Source organism: Mustela erminea, chromosome 4 (genome assembly GCF_009829155.1).
Source record: "Mustela erminea isolate mMusErm1 chromosome 4, mMusErm1.Pri, whole genome shotgun sequence".
Taxonomy (NCBI): Eukaryota; Metazoa; Chordata; class Mammalia; order Carnivora; family Mustelidae; genus Mustela; species Mustela erminea.
Genome location: NC_045617.1, coordinates 91,402,409 through 91,429,672, shown reverse-complemented (window position 1 = coordinate 91,429,672; position 27,264 = coordinate 91,402,409). Strand labels below are relative to the sequence as shown.

Sequence of the window (27,264 nt, the reverse complement as noted above, 5' to 3'; positions counted from 1 at the left end):
CTTGAGCAGTCTGTGGTGTTTACTGATCTATTTAGTATCATTCGGCAGATGAACCACAACATATATGAACATGTATACACATTCCGTAATTTGCATGCCTTCACATTGCTGGATGCTGCCACCAACCACTCCATCAGAGGTTTTCGACTTCAGCAGCCGATTCCTGTTTAACATGAGGTCCTTGGCAGATTACTGTTGGCATTTTGCCTTTTCCATGCAGAAGGGACTTCACATTTCAATCATGGGACTTCTAAGAGTAATCAAAGTAAGATTTTTTTAAAAAAATCCAAGGTGGAAGTGAGACAGATAAACTTTCATTTTGGTTTAAAAGTTATGTTCTGTGATTCCGTATTGCTGGAGAAAGATAAATGTCATGTGTCTTGAGAAGCCGCCAAGAGATAATGCCAGCACATAGTTTCTCTAACCTTTACATATGCTTCAGTGAAAGCATGTGGAGAATTTAAGTGAAACTGTATGCTGCATAAGTAATCTGGCCTCAGACTGGTAGGGATAGAGGCAAATGGTGATTGTCACTGCTGAAAGTATTTTTCCAAGACACAAGCAGTTTCATGTTAATTGAAATGAAAACATGGTACTGAACATTTAAATTAACAAATCCATACTAGGAGTCTGTTGTGTTCAAGGTATCAAACAAACAAACGGATTACACTAGGTAATGCATCTGTTGGGACATTTCCTTCCCTGTTTTCATTTAGGTAGGACCCCCCAAAAAATGAGTTCATCTGGCATGGAATTCTGCCTTCTGAGTTTGTTTTACAATAACCAGAAAAAGCTGTAACTTCTTGGTAGTGAGATGAATGACTATTAGCATAACTATTCTCTCTTACCTTTTTAGAAAGCCATTCGAATGAAATTTTGATAATATCGTTGGGTGCTTGGAAAATCTTAGGAATAATTCTTCCAAAAGTGAGTTTTCCTTGCCCCTATATGGTAATACTTTGTTATGTTGTAATACTAGTAAGGTTTAATTTTTTAAAAAGCCTCTGGGTGTACACCATGAGTTTCCAAGAGCAGTACTAATACCTAATGAAACCAAAGAGTTGGTAGAATTAACAGATAAGAAGAAAACAAACTGGTCTTGCAGATACAAAAGCATGACTAGTCCAGAGATGACCTTTCATTCGTGTGGCAGTCCATTGTGTAATTTGAGAACATCCAGTATGAACAGAAGCTGTGGTTAATTTGCCATGATTATTCAGTGATAGACCTCGGAGAAGTCATTTAGATCCAAGTTTTATTTATTAGCTTGGCCTCTTTATCAACTATATGTCTTTAAAAAAATTTTTTTTTTACTTCTCTGAAATCTCAGTGTCCTCAACTGTAAAACGGAGCTGTTATAACAGTTTGTTTTAAAGGTTATTGTGGGGCACTGGGTGGCTCAGTCATTAAGCTTCTGCCTTTGGCTCAGGTCATGATCCCGGGGTTCTGTGATTGAGCCCCATATCGGGCTTCCTGCTCCCTGGGTCGCTTCCTCTGCTGTATTCCCTTTCTCACTGTCTCTCTCTCTCTCTCTCTCTCTGTCAAATAAATAATATCTTTAAAAAAAAAAAAAGTTATTGTGCTACTCTCTGAAAAGAATAGATAGGCATTGTCAGCCTTGTCATTGTGACCATGCTGTCCTATGAGGCTTATGATTTTCCCCCTTGCATCTTTTCCAGAGATTTCCTATAGTACCGGGAATAGAAAAGGACTGTCAGTGAGCACTTCCATGTGGACTGGAATGGGTGATCTGAATCGAGGCGGAAGGGAAAGTGGAATCAGGATAATACAGGAAATAGGAACCAAGCTTTTTTAAAGACTTTTGTCTTTAAAAAGCTGCCTGCCATCTCTGGAATTCGGACAACTTAATCACAAATATTACAGTTCCTGATTTTAGATCAGACAACAAAGATTTATACTAATTTCTTTTGCCTCCATCCATCTACCCATCTGCTCATTCAGTGAGCCAGCAACATTTACTGGGGCCCCGGTAAATCCAAGCCAAAAACTGGCCTGAGATTAGAGAAGGAAAACATAGTTACTATCTTTAAAGAACACAGAGCCTATGATGGTTAGATATTTCCTGCCTTTCCCAACTTTGAGGTGATATTGTACAGACTAGAGATAATATAATCAGATGCTGAGTGATTTGGATCCTTTTGCAAGGCCACTTTTGTCCCTTTCCTTTGGTTATTTGAAATAATTCATGGGGAAGAGAGAGAAGTAAACAGAAATTAGCATGATGACCATATCTGTATCATCCTCAGCATCCTTGACTGCCAATCCGTGTCTCTAATCTCATTTTGAGTGCACTTGACCATGCTGTGAATAGCACACGTGCGCTGTGTCATGTACTAATCAAGGTTGCTGGTGTTCATAGAACTGCTGCCCAACCTCGCTCACATCAGAGCACACACAGAAAATGAAATTGTGTATGCCACACTGAGGTAAATGAACAAGGCAGCTTATCATGAGGTACCAGCCCAGGGGTTTTGCTGCCCCAATCTTGTGCAGCACTGAAAAGGTGGTTGGGGCTACAGTGTGTTTGCACACCTGTGATGTGTTTGCAGCACACCTGTGCACTGTCAGCTACGTTACATTTGGAACACCCTGCATTTAATTATCCCCAGGTTGTGCCTTCTTCGCTGACCCAGGGCCTTACTTAATTTTGTTTGGCCATGAACACTTTGAGCACATTAACTATGGTGGCCGTGTGTTACGGTTTAGTAGGGAATGTATAGACTTTAGAGGATTCCAAAGAAAAATATTGGAGTAAAAACATTACTGTAGGTCGAAGACAGCTTCTCATAATGAAAATAAGCTGGCTTGGGAACTGAGAGTCCTGGACTTCCATGCTAACGTGGATCACCTTTGGCAAATCACTTCTCTCTGAACCTCAATTTCCTTATCTTTAAAATGAGGGGGTTTGAACAAGATGAACCCTCCGGCTCTGTAGTTTTGATTTATTTCTTCTTGTTTATTTTTTTTAGAGTATACACATACACATGGAGGGGGAGGGGCAGAGGGAGAGGGAATCTTAAGCTGGCTCCACACTCAGCACAGAGCCCAACGCAGGACTTGATCTCACAACCCTGAGAGCCAGATGACGGAGCCACCTGGGTGCCCCGACATGCCTGGCTCTGTAGATGCCTGTGCGTCTTTGCTGTCAAGTCAGCTGCTCTTCCCTGAGCGTTTGCTGTTTGGATGCTTAGTCACTGGCTTCCTGCATGTACCCTAGGGCCAGCTTCATGGGGCTCCACTATTTGGATGCTAGAGGAATTGAAACCTAAGTACAATGCTTGATGAAGAAAAGATGATAGACACTCAGTCGGGCATCTGAAAGGAATGAAGCTAGCTGGGATCACTGAAAGTCCTTCAGTGTCTTTTAAGTGTGGTTCAGGATTCCCATCTAGCTAAATGCCTCACTTGATTAAACCTGGCAACCCTGACAGCCTGAACCTCTTGGGATGACTTTTCCTAACTTTCATTTCCAGAAATACTACTCAGATACATGAACCATGTAACCATGTATGCAGAAACCAAATATCAATTGTCCAACTTGTGGAAGAAAAGTCCCATTATGAATTTTCTTTTTCTGTATTTATCTAAGTCCTTTCTGTTTCGCATGTGTTGGGTGGGATGAGGCTGCCTGGCCGGAGAGCAGCAGAGAAGACTTATAGGAATGCATAGATAATCAAGAACTAGCCACATTATGGTGATGTTAGTGATGGTAGTCCGCCCTGATTGCAAACTAAAATGGTAGCATTTGTTCATTCCACGGAGGTTTCATTGTTCATTTACCATGTGTCAAATTCTCTAGGAGCTAGAAAAAAAATCTGAGAGATCCCTGATATAGTCAGACAAAGCCACATTAATGATACATTGTTAACCTTGGACCTTTTTTTAATAAACACATCAGTAACTGATTTCTGATGTTCAAAATTCTCTCTTGCTGCTGTCCATTAGCATACACTTACTGAGTTATGTATCAAATACACTTAAAAGGGCAAAACTAAATAATGCATTCACGTATCAAAAAATACTTCTAAGTAGGAGTGCCTGGGTGGTGTGGTCATTTAAGCATCTGACTTGTTTTCGGCTCAGGTCTTGATCTTGGGGTTGTGAGGTTGAGCCCCACATCAGGCTCTGTGCTCACTGGGGAGTCTGCTTGGGACTCTCTCTCCCTCTCCTTCTGCCCCTCCCCACTAAAATAAATAAATCCTTTTAAAAAATACTTCAAAGTATATAAAAATTCACCCAATAATATACCCTTTAGGAAACATAATGTTTCAGATACACTGCAGAGAGGATCCTCATGCACATATGTGTGTATTATGTAGTGTATGTATGTACATTATGTAATTACATAGATGATACATGTTCAAAAAGGATACTCGAAACTAGAGGGTAAATAAGTCTGGGTTTATGTCAGCATACATGCATGTTTGTATCTATGGGGTGAGGAGGAGATTAGGAAGGAAAGAAGGGGGGGACAGAGTAGAAGAAGAGAAGCAAGGAAAAAATAGTCAATGGTCTTAGAAGAAACCACAGGAGTTAGTAAATTTTACCTTAACTCCCACCACCCCATCTATCTTTCCTGTACTGAGCAGCAGCTAGTGTACCATTATTCATTCTATCAACAGATATATCATCGGAATTAAGTTGACCACTACCCAAATCAAACAAAATGAAGAAAGAATAATTTCAGTTTAAAAAAATGTAAAAATATCCAGACATTAGTTGTACTTATGTAATCCACAACTATGATAAAGAAAACTTACCGAAAGTCCTTCAAAGCAGAAAAAAAATTAAAATCTCAGGGAATTTTTTCCTTTCCTGGCCAGAATCTCATTCCAAGAAGTACCAGCCTGTCTCATTTCAAAATGTTTCCCTTGCCAAGGAAGCGGAAGCGGTCATATTCTTTCCCACCGAACTATGGGTGAATTATAATTATCCTACCTCCTGTGGGACAATGAAGCAGCAAACATCTGCTATACTGAATCAGAAACCCACGAGTGAAACTATACTAAACTGTGAATCATACGTGGACTCAGATGAAAGGTTTTGTGTTGTGTTTACCTTTTTCTTTATTTTCTTTCCATTTAAAATATGGACTTGTTAGCTCTGGCTCCATGTTCTGAGGGAAAGTAGATAGATTCCATTCATTGACTCTGACTTTAACAATGAAAATCCCCAGCTTTAAGTTAGTACCTGGGCAATAATGATAAACGGTTTTCTCTGTTTGATTTGTTATTATCCCCTAAAAGGATGGTACAATTAAGAATATTTGGCACACAGTCTAAGAAGTAAGATCCTTTAGTTTTTTCACTGTAATGACAATAACAGAGAAGAAAATGGCATTCTAAACTTCTCTTCCAAAAGACTCAAGTTGCAAAACTACTGTTACTTATCATAATTTCAAGTTTCATGATTTTTATGGTAGTACGAAACTGTTTACTTAGTAAAGTCAGGAAAGGAAAATGGAATTTCAATTCTGCATTTTAGTCACAAAGACATAGATAATGGTCTACTTGCTCTGAAATATTGTTTGTGTATCTTTTTATCTATCAGAGAGCAGAAAGACAAACTCGAATTATGGATTCAGCCCAATATGCAGAATTCTGTGAAAGTCGACAATTAAGTTTCTGTAAGTAAATGTTTAATTTTGCTTCATTGTATGTTTAAGAGATCATGTGTTACAGATATACAAAAGTATGGCACAATCTCCGTTCCTTAGAAATGGGTGAATTTAACATATGCATAGCTATAACTGTTAGAAACAGCCCCTACATTGTAGGGAACTCTACAAAAGATTTTACCCCACTCTACTATTTTGTAATGAATAGTCTAAAGAAGTTTTAAAGTAAGACACAGAGAGCCATGTTAATTATTTGCATTACTTTTAGTTCAAATACTTCCATTTTCTTTAGCATTCTCATTTTATTTTCCAGTTTCTTCATCCTGTTGACACTAGTATGGCTGATCATTCTTGACCCCAAATGGACTTTAGTAGCACAGTCATGACATTTAGAAACCCCCAATATTAATAAATACCAAGCTTTCCATTTATTTATGCATACTCATATTACCACAAGGAAACGTATCAATAGTCTCTTCCATTTTTGTCTGTAACCCCCTACTGTGACAAGCTTTCAGTGTTAGCCAAATTCATCAGTCTGTAATATTCATCAGCTCTTGTAACACTAATAACCTAATGATAAAATTAGGACTGTCCCATCACTGCACAGAGGCTTACTGAAAGTGCATAAAGGCTCATGGTAAATAGTGGGCTCGATTGTGTAGCGAACATCCTTACCACAACAGTTCAATGATGACTAAGCCTCTGAGGGGAAAGGTCAAAGAGCAAGTGTGGTGAAAAGTCCAGTGAAAAATCTGACAGAAAAGCACATGACCCTAGTCTGAGGGATGAGAGACACAATGGTATCTTTAAGTGGAAAAACTGTTCTGTGGTCATAATCACAATGTATTTGATTTGAAAAAAGAAAAGGAGAGCTTCATTTATAGATCATAAAGTGCAAATAAATGACACATTTCAAATAGCGCCCCATGTAAATGTCAGTAAAATATAGGAAAACATGTTTTGGAAGCCTTTTTTCCTAACTAAATATACTTTGCAGTCTGACTAACAATTTGGCATCATACATCTGTGAAGCATTAAGTAAATGACACTTCAGATCATGGCAATTTCAGCAAATGAGAGGTTTGTGTATTGTAATTTTTAGGTTTAAAGATGGCATTCAAGTCTTTTATAAGTATAAATCTCCAGTTTATAAAGTAACATTTAGTGCTATTCAACTATTTTTTAAAATCATATTTTAAATGTAATTCACTTAAAGGAACAGAAGTGCTGTTTTCACACTAAAATGTGTAGTCACTGAAAGGTCCTAATACATCTTGTGTTCGAAAATCACATTTTTAACAACTAATTTTTTGTTTATAACTAAGTAATAAAATGTAATAAATTAAAATTAATACTTTCCCTTTCTATATAAAATAATTATAGTTTAAACAGTATATTATTCTTACTTTTTTTTTTTAAAGAAGAGAGATTTGGGCATTTAAAAATATTTTTTGTCTGACGCCCATACGTGCTTCATTATGAAACCCAAGTGGCAGAATCTGTTTTATATGCCAAAATGTTGTGGTTGGGAATGCTTTATCCAAGTGGGTCAGCAAATTCAGAACTAATACCCATAACTGGTCAGAGTGTTAGGCTCTTTTCATTTCTCCCCTTCTGATAAATTACCAGGGTATAGGATTGACGATCCAGCTGTATATATCTTCTTAAATATTTGATCATAGCATTCACTGATTGGGATTACTGATGCATTTTAAAATTTATGAGTGTGTGACTTTATAGACTGAAGGTAAGTTGTAGAATTGGGATACTGATCAAACTCACCAGACTTTTGTTTTTATATTTATGTAAGTTAGTCATTTCCCTTAAAGTTTTTTAAAATCTGATATTCATGTTAATTCACAATGATTAAATTTAGTTATAAATTGCTAAATCTTTTTCCAAGCCTTTTCCTTCAGCCTTTTGTTTTTATGTGGATTTTTTAAACAAATACATAGATTTTCTTTTTTAGTTAATCTGAGAGTCTTTTTGTATTTTAATTGATGATTTTAATTTATGTCTGTTCAGTTACTTATACATTGGGTTTAAATGTGCTGTCTTTTGGGGGCTTTTTGTTGTTGTTTTTAGCTTTTGGTCTTGGTGTTTTAAATTTACTGTGCCTTTTTTATTTGCTTTTCCTCCTCCTCTTCATTGTTCTGTTGGATTAATTGGATTTTCTTCATTCCATTTTTCCTCAACCAGTTTGTATAGTGTATATTTTAGTTCTATTATTTTAGTTGCTATCCTTAATTTTTTTAATATGTGTCTTTGACTTTAATTTTTTTAACTTGATAATTAGTAAACATGCCTTGTCAGCCTAATTTTGTTTTTTCCAAGGCTCTGTAAGTGCTTAAAGCATTGATTTTTGTCTTAAAAATGCTTTATTTTGCCCTCATACTTAAATGGTAGTTCAGTTGGGTAGGAAATTGTGGGCTAGTAGTTATTTGTTAAAACAGGATATCATTGTTTTTTAGCCTCTGTTGTCTCTGTCCACATGTCCTGTATGTTCCTTGTGGGAGAAACTAAGAGAAGAAGATGTGACCCCCAAGCCCTCTGGTGTATGGGGAAATAAACAGGTTGGCAGTCAATGACTGGTCAATAAATACGTACTAAAGGAAAGAAATAAGGAACCTCTACCATAAAAGACTCCAGGGAAAACCATGCCCTCTGAGAAAGAGTATTTGCGATTAATCCAAATAGCAGTAATTTTGAAGAGATTGAAGTCATGGAAGAATTTCTTCAGAGTAGAATGAGCATTACGGAGGGCCTGAGGGAAGGATCAGGAATAGAAAGACGGGTGAGAGGGATGAGGTAGAAATAGTGAAATAGTATCCAGAGATGTGAGAATTGGATATTGAGAGAAACTTAGATTTTACTAACGGTCAATGATGAGAAAATAAATATGTATGAGAATTAAGTAAACTGAAATTTCCCATATGAAGTTACTATACAAAATTGTTTTAATCCCAGCACAAGCTGAAAAACCAGATAATGTCAGAAGGCTGATAATCTTAGGAACTTCTGACCTTTGTTAAGGATTCTGTTTTAATTGTTGATCTATTTCCCTGATTATCCTTCCTCCTGATACATTGAGAAGAGCGGTAAAGATGAAGGAACTCATTCATTCTGGTGCCCCTACATCTCGATGGAAACCTACTGTTGTGACTAGGAGCGCCTGTGCCTTATTTGCTGAAACGAGCAATACTGTGGGAAGGTCTGTCTTTGAAGCCGGCTTTCTGCAGGTGACAGGGAATTATCTCAGGGAATGTTCACCTGTTGCTGGAATAGCAGTAACTCACAGTGGTTTTATGGGACCCTCTGTATAACTTTCCTGCTACTGAATAGTTGAGACCCTACCCTTTTATTAAAGAAGTAGCTTTCATTCATCCATTCATTCTTTTTTTTTTTTCTGGAAATATTTATTGAGAGACTGCTGATGCCAGGCAGTATTCTGGGTGCTGGGGATACAGTGGTGGACACCTGGTCCTATCCTGTATTCTCAGTGCTTAACATCTCATGAGGGAGCTACCAGTTCTGTTGTTTGGGTGGACAGATCCTACAGAATACTAAGAACTATCCTTTACCTCTCTTTTCAAATAAATCGTTTAGTGCATAGTTACAAAATACCTTGTTTCTGTGTTCTTAACAACCTGTCAAAGGGAGAAGTGAATAAGGTACATTTTATTGATCTTGCCAAATTGCCGCCTATTAACTTGGACTTCAGAAGTATTCCACAGATGTTGAACAAGTGTTTGTGAGCTAATGCAGCTGACTAGTTAGATGGAATGTTGCCTGTCAGAGAGTATGTGGAAGATTGGTTACTTTAGGGAGATAGCTTTAAGAGGATTATCATAATTCTGCCACAGTTGACAGCTTGGGCATGCACTTCCATAGCAAGACTTCAAGTCTTCTGTGATTTATTGGGAGAAAAAAAAAAACAAACAAACTCTTCTGTACATGGAATCCATGAAGACCACATCTATAAGGATCAAAATATCATGCTTTGAGTGACCGTGAAGTCTTTTAATAGACCCGTGGGACTGGATTAACCAAAAGAATAATCAGTGGATTTTTTAAAAGATTATTATGTTTTAGATATGACAAAATCTTTACCATCAATCTCTTCCCTGTGGATTACTAGTTAGATTATTAGTATCTAATAAAGACCCTCCATGCAGTTAGACTCTGTTTAGCACTGTAGCATTTTGGAAAGATATACCGGAAGATTCCACGTGCGCTTGGTACTGTTAGAGACATAATGCATGGTGTTTCTAACATGGTTCGAGAAATTATAAGCAGACATGAAAGGCTATCTGATGATACAAGAGTTCAGTGAATGCCTAGTGTGGGGAAGTACATGGGACAGGCAGGATTCCTGTGAATAAGGAAGAGAGGTAGGATGGCATTCTCTGGAGGGCAAGGAGCAGGGCTGAACTAAGAGAGAACTAGACTCAAAGCCAGGTAGCATTTCAGGAGGCAGTAATAGGAAGACAGGTTGAAATCAGTCTGAGAGTCTGGCTTAGGAATTTGGACATCTTTGTAGTCAGGAAAACGTAACTGCAGGACTAGGTTTTTCTTATCGTATTCTAAATATGTGATTTTGAGCCTATTCTGGCAATAGACACATTGGACAATGTATTGCAAATACAATTTCTGTATGTTCTTTCTCCACCATGGGTTCTTTCTTGCAGGAATTCCTTTCCACCAGAATAAATTAAAGTTATATCAACCAACCCTTCTGACTATTGTTAAAACCTAAGCTATGGCCAGTGGTAACTTACTCAGATACAGTGAGAAGTGCTGAATATTAAGTCATTTAGTATAGACCGTGTTATGTAGCACAGATACAAAATCAAAGACCCAAATGCATAAGAAATTTCTTGGGGCTTGAATATTTCGACACTAATAAAACTTTAAAAACATGGCATTTTATATGCATTATTTTTCAAATGCAATTTTCAAAAGACTTATTTTTCATTTTGTGATGGTAATATGCAGTATTAAAACACTCCAAAAACTAAATTTTCCATATTTGAGTTTTGTTTTGTTTTGTTTTGTTTTTGATGGCTAGCCAAAAAGGCCTCCAAATTTCGAGACTGGTTGGACTGCAGCAGTATGGAGATAAAACCCAATGTTGTCGCAATGGAAATTTTAGCATATTTAGCGTATGAAACTGTGGCACAGGTAAGAATGATAATATGTGTTATAGCAGGCCATACATGACCACTTTCTTTCCCTTTTTTTGAAAGATTTTATTTATTTATTTGTCAGAGAGCGAGCAGGGGACAGAGAGCATAAGCAGGGGGAGCAGCAGGCAGAGGGAAAAACATGCTCCCCGCTGAGCAAGGAGCCCAATGCAGAACTCGATCCCAGAACCCTGGCATCATGACCTGAGCTGAAAGCAAACACATACCTCCTGAGCCACCCAGGCGTCCCTTTCTTCTTACCCCTGTCCATGATCAAAATTCCCCCACCTGCTACTCTACCAGGAATGAGGACAGCCATGAGTTTTATCCAATGACAATCTTAAGTTTTCCGGAATTTAATTCAGTTATGTTTCCTTGTATCCTCAGCCCTGGCGGGTGTTAGCGTGAAAGTGACTGTTGCTTGCAACTCAATCCTAACCAGAAATGGAATCCCCACATACTTTTTCTCAACATTGACTTCTCAGTACCCCTCTGCCTTGCTTAGAGTTTGTTTTTGAACTTTGAAACATACCTTTCTTGCTATGTACAACCTACTGAGTGCTTACCAAAACCCGAGTCTAGAATCGCTGCTCTCTGACAGCGTCTCGAAGCACAGTCCTCTGACCACAAGCGTCAGCTTCTCCTTGCTTCTTGTTGAAAATGTAACCCAGAGCATACCTATCGAATTAGAATCTTGGGGTCTAGAGCACTAAAACCTATATATATTTTTTTAAAGATTTTATTTATTTATTTGACAGACAGAGATCACAAGTAGGCAGAGAGGCAGGCAGAGGGAGAGAGAGGGAAGCAGGCTCCCTGCTGAGCAGAGAGCCCGATGCGGGGCTCGATCCCAGGACCCTGAGACCATGACCTGAGCCGAAGGCAGCGGCTTAACCCACTGTGCCACCCAGGCGCCCTAAAACCTATATTTTAAAGCACTTCACTAGTGGTTATTAATTAAACTTTGAGAATCCCTCCCCTAGAAAGTCAGAATATATTGTTTATATTCATGGGAAGGTCTGCTTACCAACAAAAGCATATGCTCGTGTCTACAACACAGATTTTCAGATGGGCTATATCATCAATAACATTTGGAATGTCTTGCTTCTAGTTCTGCCACTTCAGTAACATTGCTAATTGATTATTTCCAGCTCTGTTGACTTTATTTCCATTACTCTGATCTTCTAGTTAGTGGACCTGGCTCTTCTTGTGAGGCAGGATATGGTAACCAAGGCAGGAGACCCCTTCAGCCATGCCATTTCAGCAACGTTCATTCAGTATCACAACTCTGCTGAGGTGAGTAGCAGAAAATCTGTCTTTGAAGCCTCCATGGATTTTTCTTGGGTCTGGTGTTTATTACATTAGTAGTTCTTTGGAAAAGGCGATGTAGGAATGTATAGCCTTCAATCAGGAGTCTTAACATGCTCAACATCCAAACAAATACTTCCTGAGCACCGACTATGTTCCACACCTTAACAATCCACTTAATACAGTTATTTTTTTTCACCTATTTCTTACCTTATTTAGCTTCCCTAGCCCTTCAGTAAAAAAGGAATAGTTGGAGAGCATGCCTCATTTCCATGGGAGGTGAAAAACTGATTCAGACAGCTGAACAGTGTTGATAATAGGTCTTTATTTCTTCGTACCTCAAAGACAAGAGAATCATTATTATTCATGTCCTAATAACTCCTGACAATTACTCATCATTTTATTTCCCAGTTACTGATCCATCTCCAAACATGGTTTAAAAAAGCATGGCTCCATTTATTCTCTGTGCCCATACTGGCCCTATCATGTGAGGGTCACATTCTTTCTGATCACATTTATGTTACTGGGACCTCCACCAGGGGGTGGGGGGCAATAAAGTCATCTTGCCAACTTTAAGGGATTATGCAATAACTGTGTACCACTTGTAGTATGAGCTTGTCTGTGAGCTGCATGTACCTACAAACTAGAAATGTAGTATCACCTATTGAATGAATTTGCTGATATTTGACTTTTTTTCCTGGCTTAAACACCAATTTCATGTAATTTCATCTAATAACCAGTGAGAAGGCAGCAAGGAGGTTAGCTTAACATCTCCATGTGTAATTGTCAGGTGAGCTTTAGATCAAGCTGGGTAAAATGTATAACCTGAAAATGTCCAAGCCCCTTTGAGAAGCTGACCAAAACTATAAATCCTCTCTCATAAACACATTCACAAATTTTGCATACAATTTCAGGATGTTGGGCTACCTGGGTGGCTCAGTGGGTTAAAGCCTCTGCCTTTGGCTCATGTTATAATCCCAGGGTCCTGGGATCAAGCCCCGTATCGGGCTCTCTGCTCAGTGGGGAGCCTGCTTCCCCTTCTCTCTCTGCCTGCCTCTCTGCCTACTTGTGATCTCTCTCTGTCAAATAAATAAATAAAATCTTTAAGAAAAAAATTACAGGATGTTCAGAGACCCTCTGAAATCATTCTCTGGATCTAAACAGTCTGGGATGGACCCCAAATTTAAGTACCTCTGCTCTAGGATACTTAGAAAATATATAAAGATATAAACAATATATTTTATTTCCAAAAGTTTGACATCTTTTTGTGCCCCTTGGAGAATCAGATTGGCTTGGAACCCAAGTAGAAATTAAAATGTTTATGCCCATTAAAATCCATTTTTTTTTCCTAGAAAAGATCATACATCATTATCAGTCATCATGCTTTATAAGTCCCTAAAGCTTTACCCAGTTGATTAAATACTTTGTTTTCTTTATGTTACAAACCCAAATTACGATGTCAAAGAACACCCTTTAAAAATATCTTTGGTACATGTTCACCCTATGAATATGTGTGTAAGTATGCTTTTCATTAACATCAGACAAATTTGTTGTAACATTTCTAATTGAAGAAATTTACAGTGAACATAACAAGCCTAGTTTTCCCTTAACATTCAAGGAATTGCTTGCATGGCTAGGAAAACTCTTTATTCCCCTCCTTTCTTGGTTCTCCAGGGTGGTCAAGCTGCCCTGGGCAACTGCTCAGCAACCACAGCTGCAACTCCCAGCTCCCCAGCAGTTAAGAAAAATGGCCTGTGTGTGCTGGGTTTCCCGGGCTCTCTGGGAGGCGGGACAGGAGTGTCGGAAAGCATCCCAACTAAATATGTTAGCAAAGCCGCAAGCGTTTCCCTGGCCTTCCAGACACCCCTCCTCCTATGCGACTGGTGGTCAAAATGAACATTCAGAGGGACTGGAAATCTTCCTGCCCTTTACTACCTGACAAAACATGGAATGGCCACTGTAAAGTAGGATTCTTACTAATTGACATTACAAACCAGCAACCAATGTCAAGGGCCCCTTTTAAGGGCCTTACCAAATTAGGCACAAATGGGGGACTCCAAAGACTGGTGTGATCTATATTCAGGGAGATAGAACATTCTGGAAAACAAGGAAATAACAAGCAAAAAACTGACAATTCAAGATTATGTATATGCTAATTTCCAAATGAGTGGTATAGACCAGAAGTGCAGAGGTAAAAACAAGCCCCAACAACAAAGAACTTGAGTAAGGACACTGGCATTGAAGGAAGCTGGGACTTTGATGAGATGGTAAAAGTGGAGAGAATGCTCTAGGCTTCAGAGGCAGCGTAGGCATAGCTGTACAAAGGAGAAGCAAAACTCTGATTTAAATATTCAAGCAAAGGTTTTGTTGAGGAGGAAGAGGCAGTCAGATTAGAAAATTGAGCCTTAGGCTCTTAAGGAGCCTAAGGAAGAGTTGAAGATTTCTTGGCTTCTAAAGGTTGATGAGTTCAAATGTTTTAGAAGATCCAAAGGAAGGGGCTATGTACAATGGATCTGGAATCAGGAGCTCTCAAGACATGGAGCTAATACACAATACAGTCTCTTTCAATGACTGTCGTTTTTGAGAGCTAAACTTATGAAAAACCAAGCTAGTTAAGCTTGGGTTCTCAGATTAGCAGGTATAATATTAATTAAAGGTAATTTTTGTTAAAGATTTATATGTTTATTTGAGAGAGAGAAAGAGTGAGAATGCTTGGTGGTAAGGGTGCAGATGAAAAGGGAAAGAGAGAATCCCAAGCAGACTCCACACTAGGCATGGAGCCTGACACAGGGCTTGATCCCAGGACTCTGAGATCACTATGTGAGCCAAAACCAGGAGTCAGATGCTTAATCAACTACCATCACCCAGGCGCCCCAACTGGAGTTAATTAAAAAAAGTTTTTTTCTAATACATGGTTTATGCATAGGAAGCATGATCTCTAGAAATTATGTTGTTTTTTTCTAAAAATAATCCATGCCAAATTAGGGTTATTTCTTGTTTTTAATAATGTTCCTAGGCAGGACAATCAAAGCAATACTTTTTTCCTTTAAAAAACATTTTATTTTAAAATAATTTTTAGATTTACAAAGCCATTGCAGAGATATTACAGAGTTCCAATATGTTCTTTACCAGCTTTCCTTAAACATGTTCACTTTTAACTTTAAATAAATAATACAGTTCCCAAAAGAACAACATACGGATATACTTTTGAAACCAATATGTGCATTTCAGCCAAATATTTTACAAAGTTTAGCACAGTTTTTTTTTTAAATACAAATACATCATAGAGAAGTGTAGGCCAGCAGGTAGTATGGTTTAGTATAGTTGGTAGGATAAGGAAAATGTCGATTAATAATACCATGTATGAAAAAGATTGACAGACTTTTATTGGCCTGTAAATTTCTTAGGAGCCAATATTGTGATGTTACTAATAAGAAAAAGGTTGTTGTTGTTGTTGTTTGTCTTATTTAGTGTTTAGGCACCATCCTAGAGGATGGACTTTGACACAGTAGAGAATGTCTGAAGGAGAGTGATTAGAGGGTGAAGAAACCTGAAAACATGTCTCATAAGAAGTGGTTGAAGGAATTTGAGGCAGCTTGACCTATAAAAGAATCATGAGAGACTATGGACTCTGAAAAACAGTCTGAGGGGCTTGAAGTGGTGGGGGGGTGGGAGGTTGGGGTACCAGGTGGTGGGTATTATAGAGGGCACGGATTGCATGGAGCACTGGGTGTGGTGAAAAAATAATGAATACTGTTTTTCTGAAAATAAATAAATTAATTTAAAAAAAAGAAGAAATGTTACTGGAAACAAATAAACTACATTGCAGTTCTCTCAAAAAAAAGAAATGGGGCTGAGAAAGATCGCAGTCCTCAAATATTTGAAGTGCATCCACATGGAGGAGAACAGACTTGTAGTCGTAGCCAAAGAAACCAGGTAGAAATGAGGGCTGTTATGAAAGAAGGAAGCAACTAGAAATGGAAGGAGCTGGAGGTATCCACAGTGACCCCCAGGCATTGAGTTGGAGTCACTACGGAAGGCTGGTCACACTGATGCAAATACTGTCTGGACGGCATCCAGTCTGGCAGGGAATGCAAAGGCGCCTTTTGAGACATGTAAATCTGACATGCTAACAAAACTTGCAAGTAGAAATCTCTGTATCTGACAAAATTGGTAGAAATTTTGGAGTCTGCCTCTGAGAAATCCTGATTTTATCTTAATGACAGCCAGATTAAAAATGAACGTATCTAAACCAATAGGGGTAAGATGAGGCATCATTTCTGTGGACTGGATAATGAATTGAGTTTTGATATTTGTAAGCTTCAAGAACTATTGAATTCAGGAGATCTCAAAAATTGAATGTTAGTAGAAGTCCCGGTCCCTTGATTTCAAAGGCATGTCTCTTTGGGCAGGGGTCTTGCATGAAGTCCTACCCAGAGTCTCCTGAGAACACACCTCCTCCCACACCGACTGCCCCCTCGTCTGGATCACAGCACTCAGGGAAAACCACATCGGGATCCCTAGGGAATGGGAGTGCTGGGCAAGACTCAACTAAAACCAAGCAAAGGAAAAGAAAAAAGGTCAGTGATAAGTTTTATCTTGTTTTGGTTTTCTTTTTTTTGTTTTCCCAGTGCAGAATGGATGAAGTTAGGTGTGCTTCAGAGATATGGAAAGTCTGCTCCATTTTTCTCATAATTCAAGTTTTTAGAAACAGCCAGTTTGTGCTTAACCATACTTAATGACTTCTACTCCAGCTCTTTTAACAGCTTTCTTCTGGATAAAGCAAGATTCTGATTTTTTTCTAACATTTTACTATAAAAATTTTCAAACATACAAAAATAATAAGAGAATTATAGACTTAACACCATAGATCTTCCATTTAGATTCTACAGTGAACATTGTACTATATTTGCTGTATTATCTACATATTTATGTATTTACATTCATTATATCGGCACATCTAATTATTCTTTTGTCCATCTGTCAGTTCATCCTTTTTTTTTTTTTTTGCTATATTGCAAAGTAAGCTATAGATATTAGTACACTTCTTGGCTTAATAATTCATTATGTATAATTTTTATGGTTTTTTTAAGGTAAAATTTATATACAGTGAACCATTCAGTTACCATTTGATGAGTATTGACAGGCCTATAAACCTATTGTTTTCTCAGTCCTTGAGACATAAAACATTATCATCAGTTTAGAAAGTTCCTGCCACCACAGAGAGGCAATCATTGTCCTGATTTTTTTTCATCATAGATTAGTTTTTTCTGTCCTAGAAATCATATAAAGAAGATGCAGTATATACTCTTTTGAGTGAAATTTCTTTTACTCTTAGGATTTTTTTTTGAGATTTGTTTTTCAGTAGAAGTGTAATTTATTCCTCTTTATGGCTGAGTAATGTGCCATTGTATGAATACCTCAACGTATTTATTCTCATTTTGGTGGACACCTAGGCTGTTTCCAGTTTGTGAGGTATTAGGAGTAAATCTGTTATGAGCATTATTGTACAAGTCTTCAGGGGCAGATGCCTTCATTTTTCTTAGGTAAATAGCTAGGAATGAAATTACTGAGTCACAGAGTGTATATGTGTTTGGATTTAAAGGAACTCTAAGACCTTATTTTTTCCCCCCAAAAATGGATGTGTCATTTTATACTTCCACTCATTGTATGTGAGGTTCCAGTTGTTTCACATGTTCGTCAACTCCTGATGTTATCATTTTTATTTTTAACCATTCTAATGGATATTTAATGGTGGCTCATTACACTTTGAGTTTGCATTTCCTTGAAATTTAATGAATTTATTGACATGACTAGATATAGTTCAACTATTTTGCTATTTGTTTTCTGCTTAGTCTATTTTTGATCCTCAGTTTGTCTTTCTTGTCTTAATTTTGGATTGTTTACTATTCAAAAAATTTATTTTAATTCATCTACTCAATTCTTAGTGATACCTCTTTGTATCATTTTTTCAGTGGTTATGCTAAGGATTATAATATATCCTTAAATTTTCAGTGTACTTGGAGTAACTGCACTACTTACATAAAATGTGAGACACTTACATTTATAAGACTGATGTACTTTACTCTTGTCCTTCCTTTATGCTATAGTCATTATACATCTTACATTTTCGTATGTTATAAACCATAATATTATTTGTATCTTAAGGAATCAAATGTATCTCAATGAAACTAAGAGAAAAAATAGACTAACTTTACCATCCCCACTGTTCCTCATTTCTCTCTCTCTCTCTGATTCTCTCTCTCTCTCTTTCTCTCTTTTTTTATGCTCAGACTGCCTTCTGGTATTACTTTCCTATTTTGCTCTACTAAATTTTATTTTAGGATTTGTTATGGTGCATGTTGGCTGGTAATGGTTTCTCTTAGTTTTCATATTTCTGAAAATATCCTTTTCTTTCATTTTTAGAAGATATTTTCACAGGACATAGAATTCTGGGTTGGTAGTTTTAATTTTAGTACTTTAATGATATCATTCTACTGTTTTCTGGCATCCATTGTTTTAATCATATGTCAGTAGTTTGTATTATTGTTTCTGTGTTTGTAATGTGTTATTTTTCTCTGAATGCTTTCAGGATTGTAACTTTATTTTTGGTTTTCAGCAGTTTGACCATGCTATCCACACACATGAATTTCTTTGTATTTGTCCTACTTAGGGTTCATTGAGCTTCTTGAATATTGGTTTATGACTTTAACTGTTTGGGGGAAATATTCAACAATTACTTCTTCAGATATTTTTTTCTGCTTCATTCACTGTCTCTCCTCCACTTCAGAGACTCCAAGGCTTATTTGTTATTTACTTTGATATTGTCCCACAGGTACTTATTTAATTTCTCTTTAAATCTTTCCTCTCTGTTCTTTAGGTTGGATAAATTCTATTAATATTTCTTTATGTTCCAGACTCCTCTGTTAGCTCCAGTCTGTTTCATGTCCAATGATTTTTTCCCTTGTGATATTTTATTTTATGCTTTCATAATTTCCACTTGAATTCTTTTTAGTTTTTATTTATCTAGTTTTTTTATTCCTCATTTATTACAGGTTTATTTTCCTTGATCTTCTTGAGCACAGTTATAATAGCTACTTTAAAATCCTTCTTTGTGGCTCAGTCAGTTGAATGTCTGTCTTCAGCTCAGTCATGATCCCAGGGTCCCAGGATGGAGTCCATATCAGGCTCCCCACTCAGCGGGGAGTCTTTTTCTCCCTCTGACCCTCCCCCTTCTCGTGCTCACTGTCTCTCTCTTTCTCTCTCAAATAAATAAATAAAAATCCTGAAATAAAATAAAACCCTGCTTTGATCAATTAATATGTGGATTATTTTAGTCTCCATTGAGTATAAGTCACGGTTTCTTTGAGACTTCTTTAGGCTCAGTGGAGACCAAAATAATGCCTCCTCTCTTGGTCAGTTCTTGCATGTCTAGTAGTTTTGAATTATATCTTGGACATCACAGGTAATACATGGTAGAGATTTTTTTTGTTCTGTTATATTCCTTTGAAGAATTGTTGGTGTTAATAGTGGTGGTGATGTGGGCATGTGTGTTAAGCATGCAGTTTACTATTCTACAATCAACTCTAAATTTCAAACCCAAATTCCTCTTCATTGACAGCAGCTTAGAATCTCTCCTCAGTTCATTTAGCTTTAACTGGTTCTTGAATTCAGTACCACAGAGAAATATATTTGGGTAAAGTTTGTATAGTGAATTTGGGGTTCTCCTTTGATTTTGCCTTTTTTTGGTATTTTCTTCCTCACTTTATACCTATTGTGCATGCCCTGACCTCTGGCCTATACTTCTTAGAGTCTCTAAGGTTATGTGCCTCCTGTCCTGACTGGGGCCTGCCCTTATCCTAAAAGAGTAAAAACAGGAAACTCAAGCCACTGCCTTTCTCTTCTTGTAAATATAGGCATTCCCCTTTCCAGTTTCTGCCTGGTTTTGATCAATCTCTATCACTTTCATGTTCTTGTTTTTTATAATTTGTCTAACGTGATACTTTTTATCTAAAACTCAGTTGCTACAGTAAGAACCATTTGCCATTACAAGTAGTGGAGTCATACCAAGATATAATTTTAAAATGATAGTAAGCACATTTAAGTTTAGCCGCATATCTGGTTTCCTCTTCCATTTACAAAACAACAGAGCTCAGTGCTTATTTACTAAGGGGAAATTTGAACTATAAGGAACTTATGCATATTGTAAAGTAGCTTTAGAGAATGTTGGCTATAATGCTTCAGCTCACTTAACAACTAAAACTAGGTTAACAAAGTGTTACCTAAAAGACCTCTTAAGTGGACTGAAGTTGTATGTAAGAAGTAAGAAGAAGTTGTAATTAACCTGATATAATCGTTCATTTGTATATAAAAATTTCAAGAATTCTCAAAGACATATAAAGAAGTATTTTTTCTCCTACATATTTAAACATTTCTCTCCTAATCTTGTTGAAAGCTATTGCATTAATCCGTGACATCAGAATAATGTCCCACTTTAAAGCTATTAATTATTTCTCCATTCATCCACATCTTTCTACATTCAGATTCTTGCTGTGTTTTCATTTTTACTCCTTGGAAACTTCCACTATGGTGGTAACATGGTATGATTCATTCCACATGAAATAAGAAAGCCTCTATATAACAACTGTGTGTCCTAGAAGCCGAGAAATCTGATGTATAGCCATATTCTGATAGTGTCACTATAATCTTGAGCAAGTCCTTTATCTTCACTTTCTCATCTATAAAATGGGGTGGGACTTGGAAATGTTTAGAATAGATGATACCTTGCATTCCTTCCAGATTTAGTAATGTACGAATCCTTAAAATTATTGATTCTCTTGTCTTCTCCTTAAGTACTTTTTGTTTTAATTTCCTTAAAGGAAAGAGTTTTCTACTTATATAGAACTATAGTTTTAACAATTAACATCTCAATTAAACTTTGAAATGAGAAAATTAACTGTTAAAACTAAAATTAAATTTAAATTAAAATTAACTATACTAAATGTTGTAACCTTTGGCCAAAGAATGGCCCATCTTCATCCAAAAAGACATCCTCCATAAACATAAAACTCTGGGAAAGCTATGTGTACAACAGTGAATAGAAGGAAGACACTTGCCTTGCCAGTCAGATTGTATATCAACCTTTGTGGTCAGTGAGTAATAAAATTATTAGTAATAGTAGTCTAACCTTTCATTTGCTCTAATCCGAGATATGTGTTACTCTGTAAGAACGAATGTTTCAAGTTTAACGAAAGATCTAGTCCACCGTTATGTGGAAAGACTAAGTGGCAATTATCGAGATTCCAAGTCCTTCTTAAATTTGGATTTCCCTGGCAAGGGAAAAGCTGAGAAAGAACAGGATGATTTAACTTGGCAACAATTTTTTTAAAAAGTCAGGACAGGTACAGACATGTGTAAGAGATCCAGCAGCGATAGAAGTTTCAATATAGCTTCCTTGGACCACATTTGATTTACCAATTCATCTTCCCCATTCTGAGTGTGCCAACACTTTATGATATCCTTTATGTTTGAATTTTCAAAAATGAAACATATTTAACAAAATACTGAGTCCTGTTGTCTAAAGAGTGCTGAAATCTCTGCCAAAGTAGACTGTTTCCTTGAGCAAAGTACAGGCTGCCTGGTAAAGTTCTTCCTCAGATGTCAGGTCCACTTCCTCTCACCTGCATTCATACTCTGTTCTTGCTTTCTTCCACTTTATGTATGTCTCTTCGTCCAAAAGCTGATGCTCGGTACAGGAAGGTGAAGTATCTTATGGAATCCTCCATATTCCTGGATTTGAGCACCATGGCTCTACTTATCCTTGCTGGCTGATGCCAAGTAAAATGTCTCAGTAGTTTGAACTCTCAGCTGTGGTCCAAGAAAGCTCTATTGAAACTTCTGTATAAAATGCTAGAGTCACTGCTAAGTTAAAATTCTCAACCTGGTATGAATTTTGGATTTGAATGGATTAAAAGTACCTTGGTGAAGGCCTGAATGTTGGCAGAAATATGAAGAGATCAATTGAGGTGACAACAACACTGGAAATACATCATTTCGGATTTAAGGGTTCCCTTCAAAGAACTCAGTGGGCAAATCAAGAAAGTGTAGGAGTGTGTATGGTAACTGCATGTTATTTACAGTTACTTAATTCTAGCAAATAAACCTGAAGTTAGCATAATAGAAAATCTAACGTTTTCCACAAAATTGGATATTTCCATTTTTATGTTAGCTTCACCTTTTTGTCAAAGAGCACGATTCAGCTATAAATTTCTAGCTTATGCTTCCTTCCACATTCTGAAATCCTATTTGATTACCATGCCAGAGCCTCTGAGAGATTTTGACCTAAATGTTCTATGGTTTTGACAAAAAACAGCTTCATCGGGGAATGTAAGGAAGAGTAGAATCTTACATTGGCCATGGAGGAAAGAAATAAAAAACAAACCTAAGTTGCAAGGATAAAGGAGATGCCATAGAGGAACTTCCCACCCAACATAATATGCAGGATACTGACCCTCTTGACACCTCTCTTCTGTATTTCCATTGGGAAACTTAACTCTAGATCCAGCATTCATTTCCATAAATGGGTAGACTGCCTCAACCGTTAATGAGTCTCTGTAGGTCCTATTCATCTTTTGGGGTCAAATGAACACAGAGAAGAGCCTGTGCCTTTATCAGGCACCTGGTAATTGCATTTCCAACTGACACAAAGTACTTGGAATAAGAACCAAGAAAGCACTCAAAAAAAAAAAAAAATCCTGTGTACTTTTTTATCAGTGCCAAATGAAGGGTTAAGTTAACAATTTGTGTTTTTGGGGCATTGCAGATCTGTTATTAGGGTATTGTTGGAATGAAATTGAGAAAGATATTCTAAAGTAAATTCCTATTTGACTTCTTTCAATATCTTGTTAAAATAATAAAAATAATCAAGATCTGCTTTGTTTTACATTTCATATCTTATTTCAGGTTCAGCTTGGATAATTAGCCAATGCTCTCATTTAATCGGAATTTTCAAATTTTATTACTAGTTATAGGAAAAGCATGCACAAGGTACAGAAAACACATTTGAAAAGTACAGAAGGATATACAGTGAAAAATGTCTCTTCTGATCCATGTCCTTTAAACACACAGTTAGACTCCAAGAGATAAGGTATTACTATTCCTGATTTTTGGTATACCCTTACAAAAAATGGTCTGTTTGAATAATTATGTAGTGTTCAGTCTTTTTAAAAAATCAGTGGTAACGTAGTACCACCCAGTAGGACACCTTGCATTTTTTCACACCATACATCGTAGAGATAGTTACATTGGAGTATATATGGAACTCCCTTGTTCTTTTTGGTACTTACTATAGTTTCTGTTTCATTAAATGGATATACCATACTTTATTTTAGTGTTCTCTCATTGATGAACATTTAGTTCATCAATCCTAAGTATATATATATAGTGAGTTCTGCAGTGACTGAGTGTGTGTGTGTGTGTGTGTGTGTGACTCTGATAGATATATAGATATAGACCTATAGACATATAAAATTTTAATAACTGTGTAATATATCTGTAGGATAAATTCTTAGATGTGAAATTGGGTCCAAATGGTTGTACACTTTCACTAGATAAGATTTTGCCAAATTACTATCCATAAAGGTCATATTAGTTATACTCCTACAAGGAATTATGAAATTGGTAATTGTAGTAATTATCAGAAAAACAAGTAATGATTATGTGACCATGACTGACTTATAGAATACAGTTAAGAGTTATGCACATACTACTATTTCTTTCTCTTGATTCTGTAATGTTAATGACTGACATCTGCTATCCACTGCAGTAGAAAGCAATTATAATTATTATCCCTGTTTTACAGTTGAGGAAGCCGAAGTGCAGAGATATTATATAACCTGACAGAACTGGTAACGGATAGGCTTTGGATCAGGTATTTGGGAAACCAGAGCCTGCAAGTGAGCCATGAGACTATCTTCTTCCTATTGAGGTTTTAAATTTTTTTTAATTTAAATTCAATTAGCCAAGGTATAGTACACCATAAGTTTTTGGTACAATGTTGAGCGATTCGTTAGTCCAGTATAACACCCAGTCTCATCATATTTAAATAGTATACATACATTTCTTAAGCTGGTATCCATACTTTCTTTGCAAATAGTCCTTTTCTTCCATGTGTCTTTTTATACTTTCAAACCTGCCTTTTACACGTGAGGCAGATTAAAATAGAAAGGTTTTGTTTTATTTTATTTTTGCCCTGAGGACACCTAGAAAATTAGAAACCAAGTTAAAATGATTGTCTGTGACAGCTCCAGTATTATAAATAAATATATAGCAATCTCATATTTTTCATTTTAAAATTGATGACCCTCAAGTTATTTCAGAAATATGCCCAACAAGCTCCCAAGAAACATTTATAATAATAAATGTTTAAGTGTTTTTTTTTTTTTTTTAAAAACAGCTTCCTGCAGTTCTGTTAGCAATCCCCCATGAAAATTCTCATCTGCGCACGAGTGGTTCTATTCTCCTGGACCTTGACGTGCGGGCCTAGGTGAAATATTGTGGGCATAAAAATTGCATTTGGTAGGTCTGCTAGGAAGGGGTCACGTCAAAGTCATCTTTGATTTGTTAACGCAATCTTTTTTTAAACGTTTTGTACGGCAGCAGGAACGTGCATCCTGAAGGGGGGGAGCATCCATTTTATAAAAGTTTATTTTCATATTTTACACACTGTAGTTCTGTTATGTGTTTTTGATTTAGTAACAATTTATGTGTTTTTCTGTCGCAGAGCACCGCGGCCTGTGGTGTTGAGGCTCACAGCGATGCCATCCAGCCCTGCCACATCAGAGAGGCCGTTCGACGCTATGGCCACAAGATTGGCCCCCTTTCCCCATTCACAGTACGTAATAACAGAGTTATAAAAAGTTATATTTATAATCTGAAAGAATTTTGATTTTCAAGTGGTCAAATGAAGAAGCAATGGAATTGTTGAAAGCAATTTGTGGTGGCTGTAATTTTGTTGTATAAAAGTGGCATAATTCTCTTGGGAAATAAAAGTTAGTCATTTTTGTCTCTTTTTGGAAGGACGAATTTTTTTTCTACAAAATATTATTTTCTTTCAATTACAAATTATGCTTTTTTTTTGCTGGGGCTTATATTTTCTGTTTTTCAAAGCTTAGGTTTATAAAACTTTTTTGTCAAATTATATGTCTCCAAATATTGCTAGAAGCACTTTATATTTTAAAATCGGTTAGATTGGCAATACCACTTCTATCAGATGTCCTGCTCCTAAACCTACTCTGAGTTGGAAGAAGAAGTGATTTCGTCACTGGCTTTGAAGTAGGCTGAAATGCAGATACTCTTTCACATCTTCAGATGGTTTTAAAGCTTATAATCAGGGTTTGTTGTTGTTGTTGTTCTTGTTGTTGTTTTAATGGAGAATTAAAGACTTTATATTTTAATAGCCTAAGGAAATTGTGTGTGTGTGTGTGTGTGTGTGTGTGTGTTTTAATTAGGTGCTCATCTTGTGGCCCTTTTTAAAAAACCTTTATTCATGGGCGCCTGGGTGGCTCAGTGGGTTAAGCCGCTGCCTTCGGCTCAGGTCATGATCTCAGGGTCCTGGGATCGAGGCCCGCATCGGGCTCTCTGCTCAGCAGGGAGCCTGCTTCCCTCTCTCTCTCTGCCTGCCTCTCCATCTACTTGTGATTTCTCTCTGTCAAATAAATAAACAAAATCTTTAAAAAAATAAAAAATAAAAAAAAAAAATAAAAAACCTTTATTCATGTTAATAGAACTTTCTCCAAGTCTTTGTTTATGAGGCATTGGTTTGATTTTCAGAAAGTGAGGTTGAATTTAAGACTGAGTAACAGCAGAATTTATTGTCTGTTTGCTTTCTTTTTATTCACTTCTGCTTTACTATACCAAAGCAGAGTATATACATATAACAATATGTATGTATATATATACATACATGCATACATAAGTGTAACAGAGTGTATCTTTTCTTCTGAGAGAGAAATTTTCTCCTGGATTTTACTGTGACCTGTTGATAGAAATCATGATTTCTTCTTCATTAGATCATCTGTTTTTCCCATTTTTTAGTTAAAGGGAATGCTTTCTTTCCATTCTTTATTGTCATTAGTTAATTGTATGGATTCTCACTGTTACAGCAAGCATGTATCAGAAGCCTTTTATGTATGTCTTCAGAAGCTTTTTGTAATGATAAGTATTATTTTCACTTTTGTTTAGTATTTAGAATCTGTCTTCTATCTTATGAGAACATGATTTCAGGACTGCTGATGAAAGCACTATATCCTTCTACATGCGTGTTTTTAGATTATTACAATTGAAAGGGCAGAATGAAATCAAGCATCTCTTGTTTTATTTTTTCTATTTTTCTATTTTCTATATTTCTATTTTTTCTATTATTTTTCATGATAGGTGAGACTACTTTTAGTGATGAGTCAAAAGAAAGATGAAATTTACAAAATAGGAGATGACTGATAGAATTTAAAAACAGCTGTCTTTTGACAAAGGATTAAACATACCAAGTCCACATTTAAGAGCCAACTAATAACTAATAACTAAAAGGTTGAGGCATTGGAGTGGAGAGAGAAGGAAAAGAAGGTAGTGTTGATAATAATGTAGAAGTAGTTAGAGAGTAGCAAGGGGAAGCTGGTGTTTTGAGAAAAAACCTAAAATGGTAACTAAAATAATGGATTAAAATTATATAACAGAACATGTATCTAATATAAGGAGAAAATCTTCCATTCATAATGTCTTTGGTATTTCCTCAAAAGGAGGTGGTGGTGGCTCCTTCATTCTTCCACCTTTTTTATACTTAACTACACTGGATGGATCACTTAACCATCTTGGTTGATGCCATTGTGTGTGTGTGTCTGTGTGTGTGTGTGTGTGTGTGTATGTGTGTATTCATTCCCTCATGTCTAACTGGTATCCTGTTACCCGTGCAAGGTTGCTTTGATAATCTAAAATTGTGGCATATGGTCAGAAAATGTACTTTAAACTTAGTTCAGATACAATTTAAGCTAATTTTTATCTAATAAACATATAACCAATATGATTTTTAAGTTAATGATACAATTTTTAAATGCTTAATTTAAATAGATCTGGAAAAAT

The 27,264-nt window shown here is 36.6% G+C and overlaps 1 protein-coding gene across 3 annotated transcripts in view; it reads left to right on the top strand.

The window, feature by feature from the left end:
* The window catches only part of SUPT3H (SPT3 homolog, SAGA and STAGA complex component), a 560,098-nt gene that overhangs the window by 421,118 nt on the left and 111,716 nt on the right, over positions 1 to 27,264 (top strand). For all 3 annotated transcript variants that reach the window (XM_032340149.1, XM_032340151.1, XM_032340148.1), the window contains exons 7-11: positions 5,572 to 5,647; positions 10,710 to 10,822; positions 12,013 to 12,120; positions 16,545 to 16,712; positions 24,914 to 25,024. In XM_032340149.1, the coding sequence (XP_032196040.1) occupies positions 5,572 to 5,647; positions 10,710 to 10,822; positions 12,013 to 12,120; positions 16,545 to 16,712; positions 24,914 to 25,024 (576 nt within the window). The remainder of the gene's footprint in view (positions 1 to 5,571; positions 5,648 to 10,709; positions 10,823 to 12,012; positions 12,121 to 16,544; positions 16,713 to 24,913; positions 25,025 to 27,264) is intronic.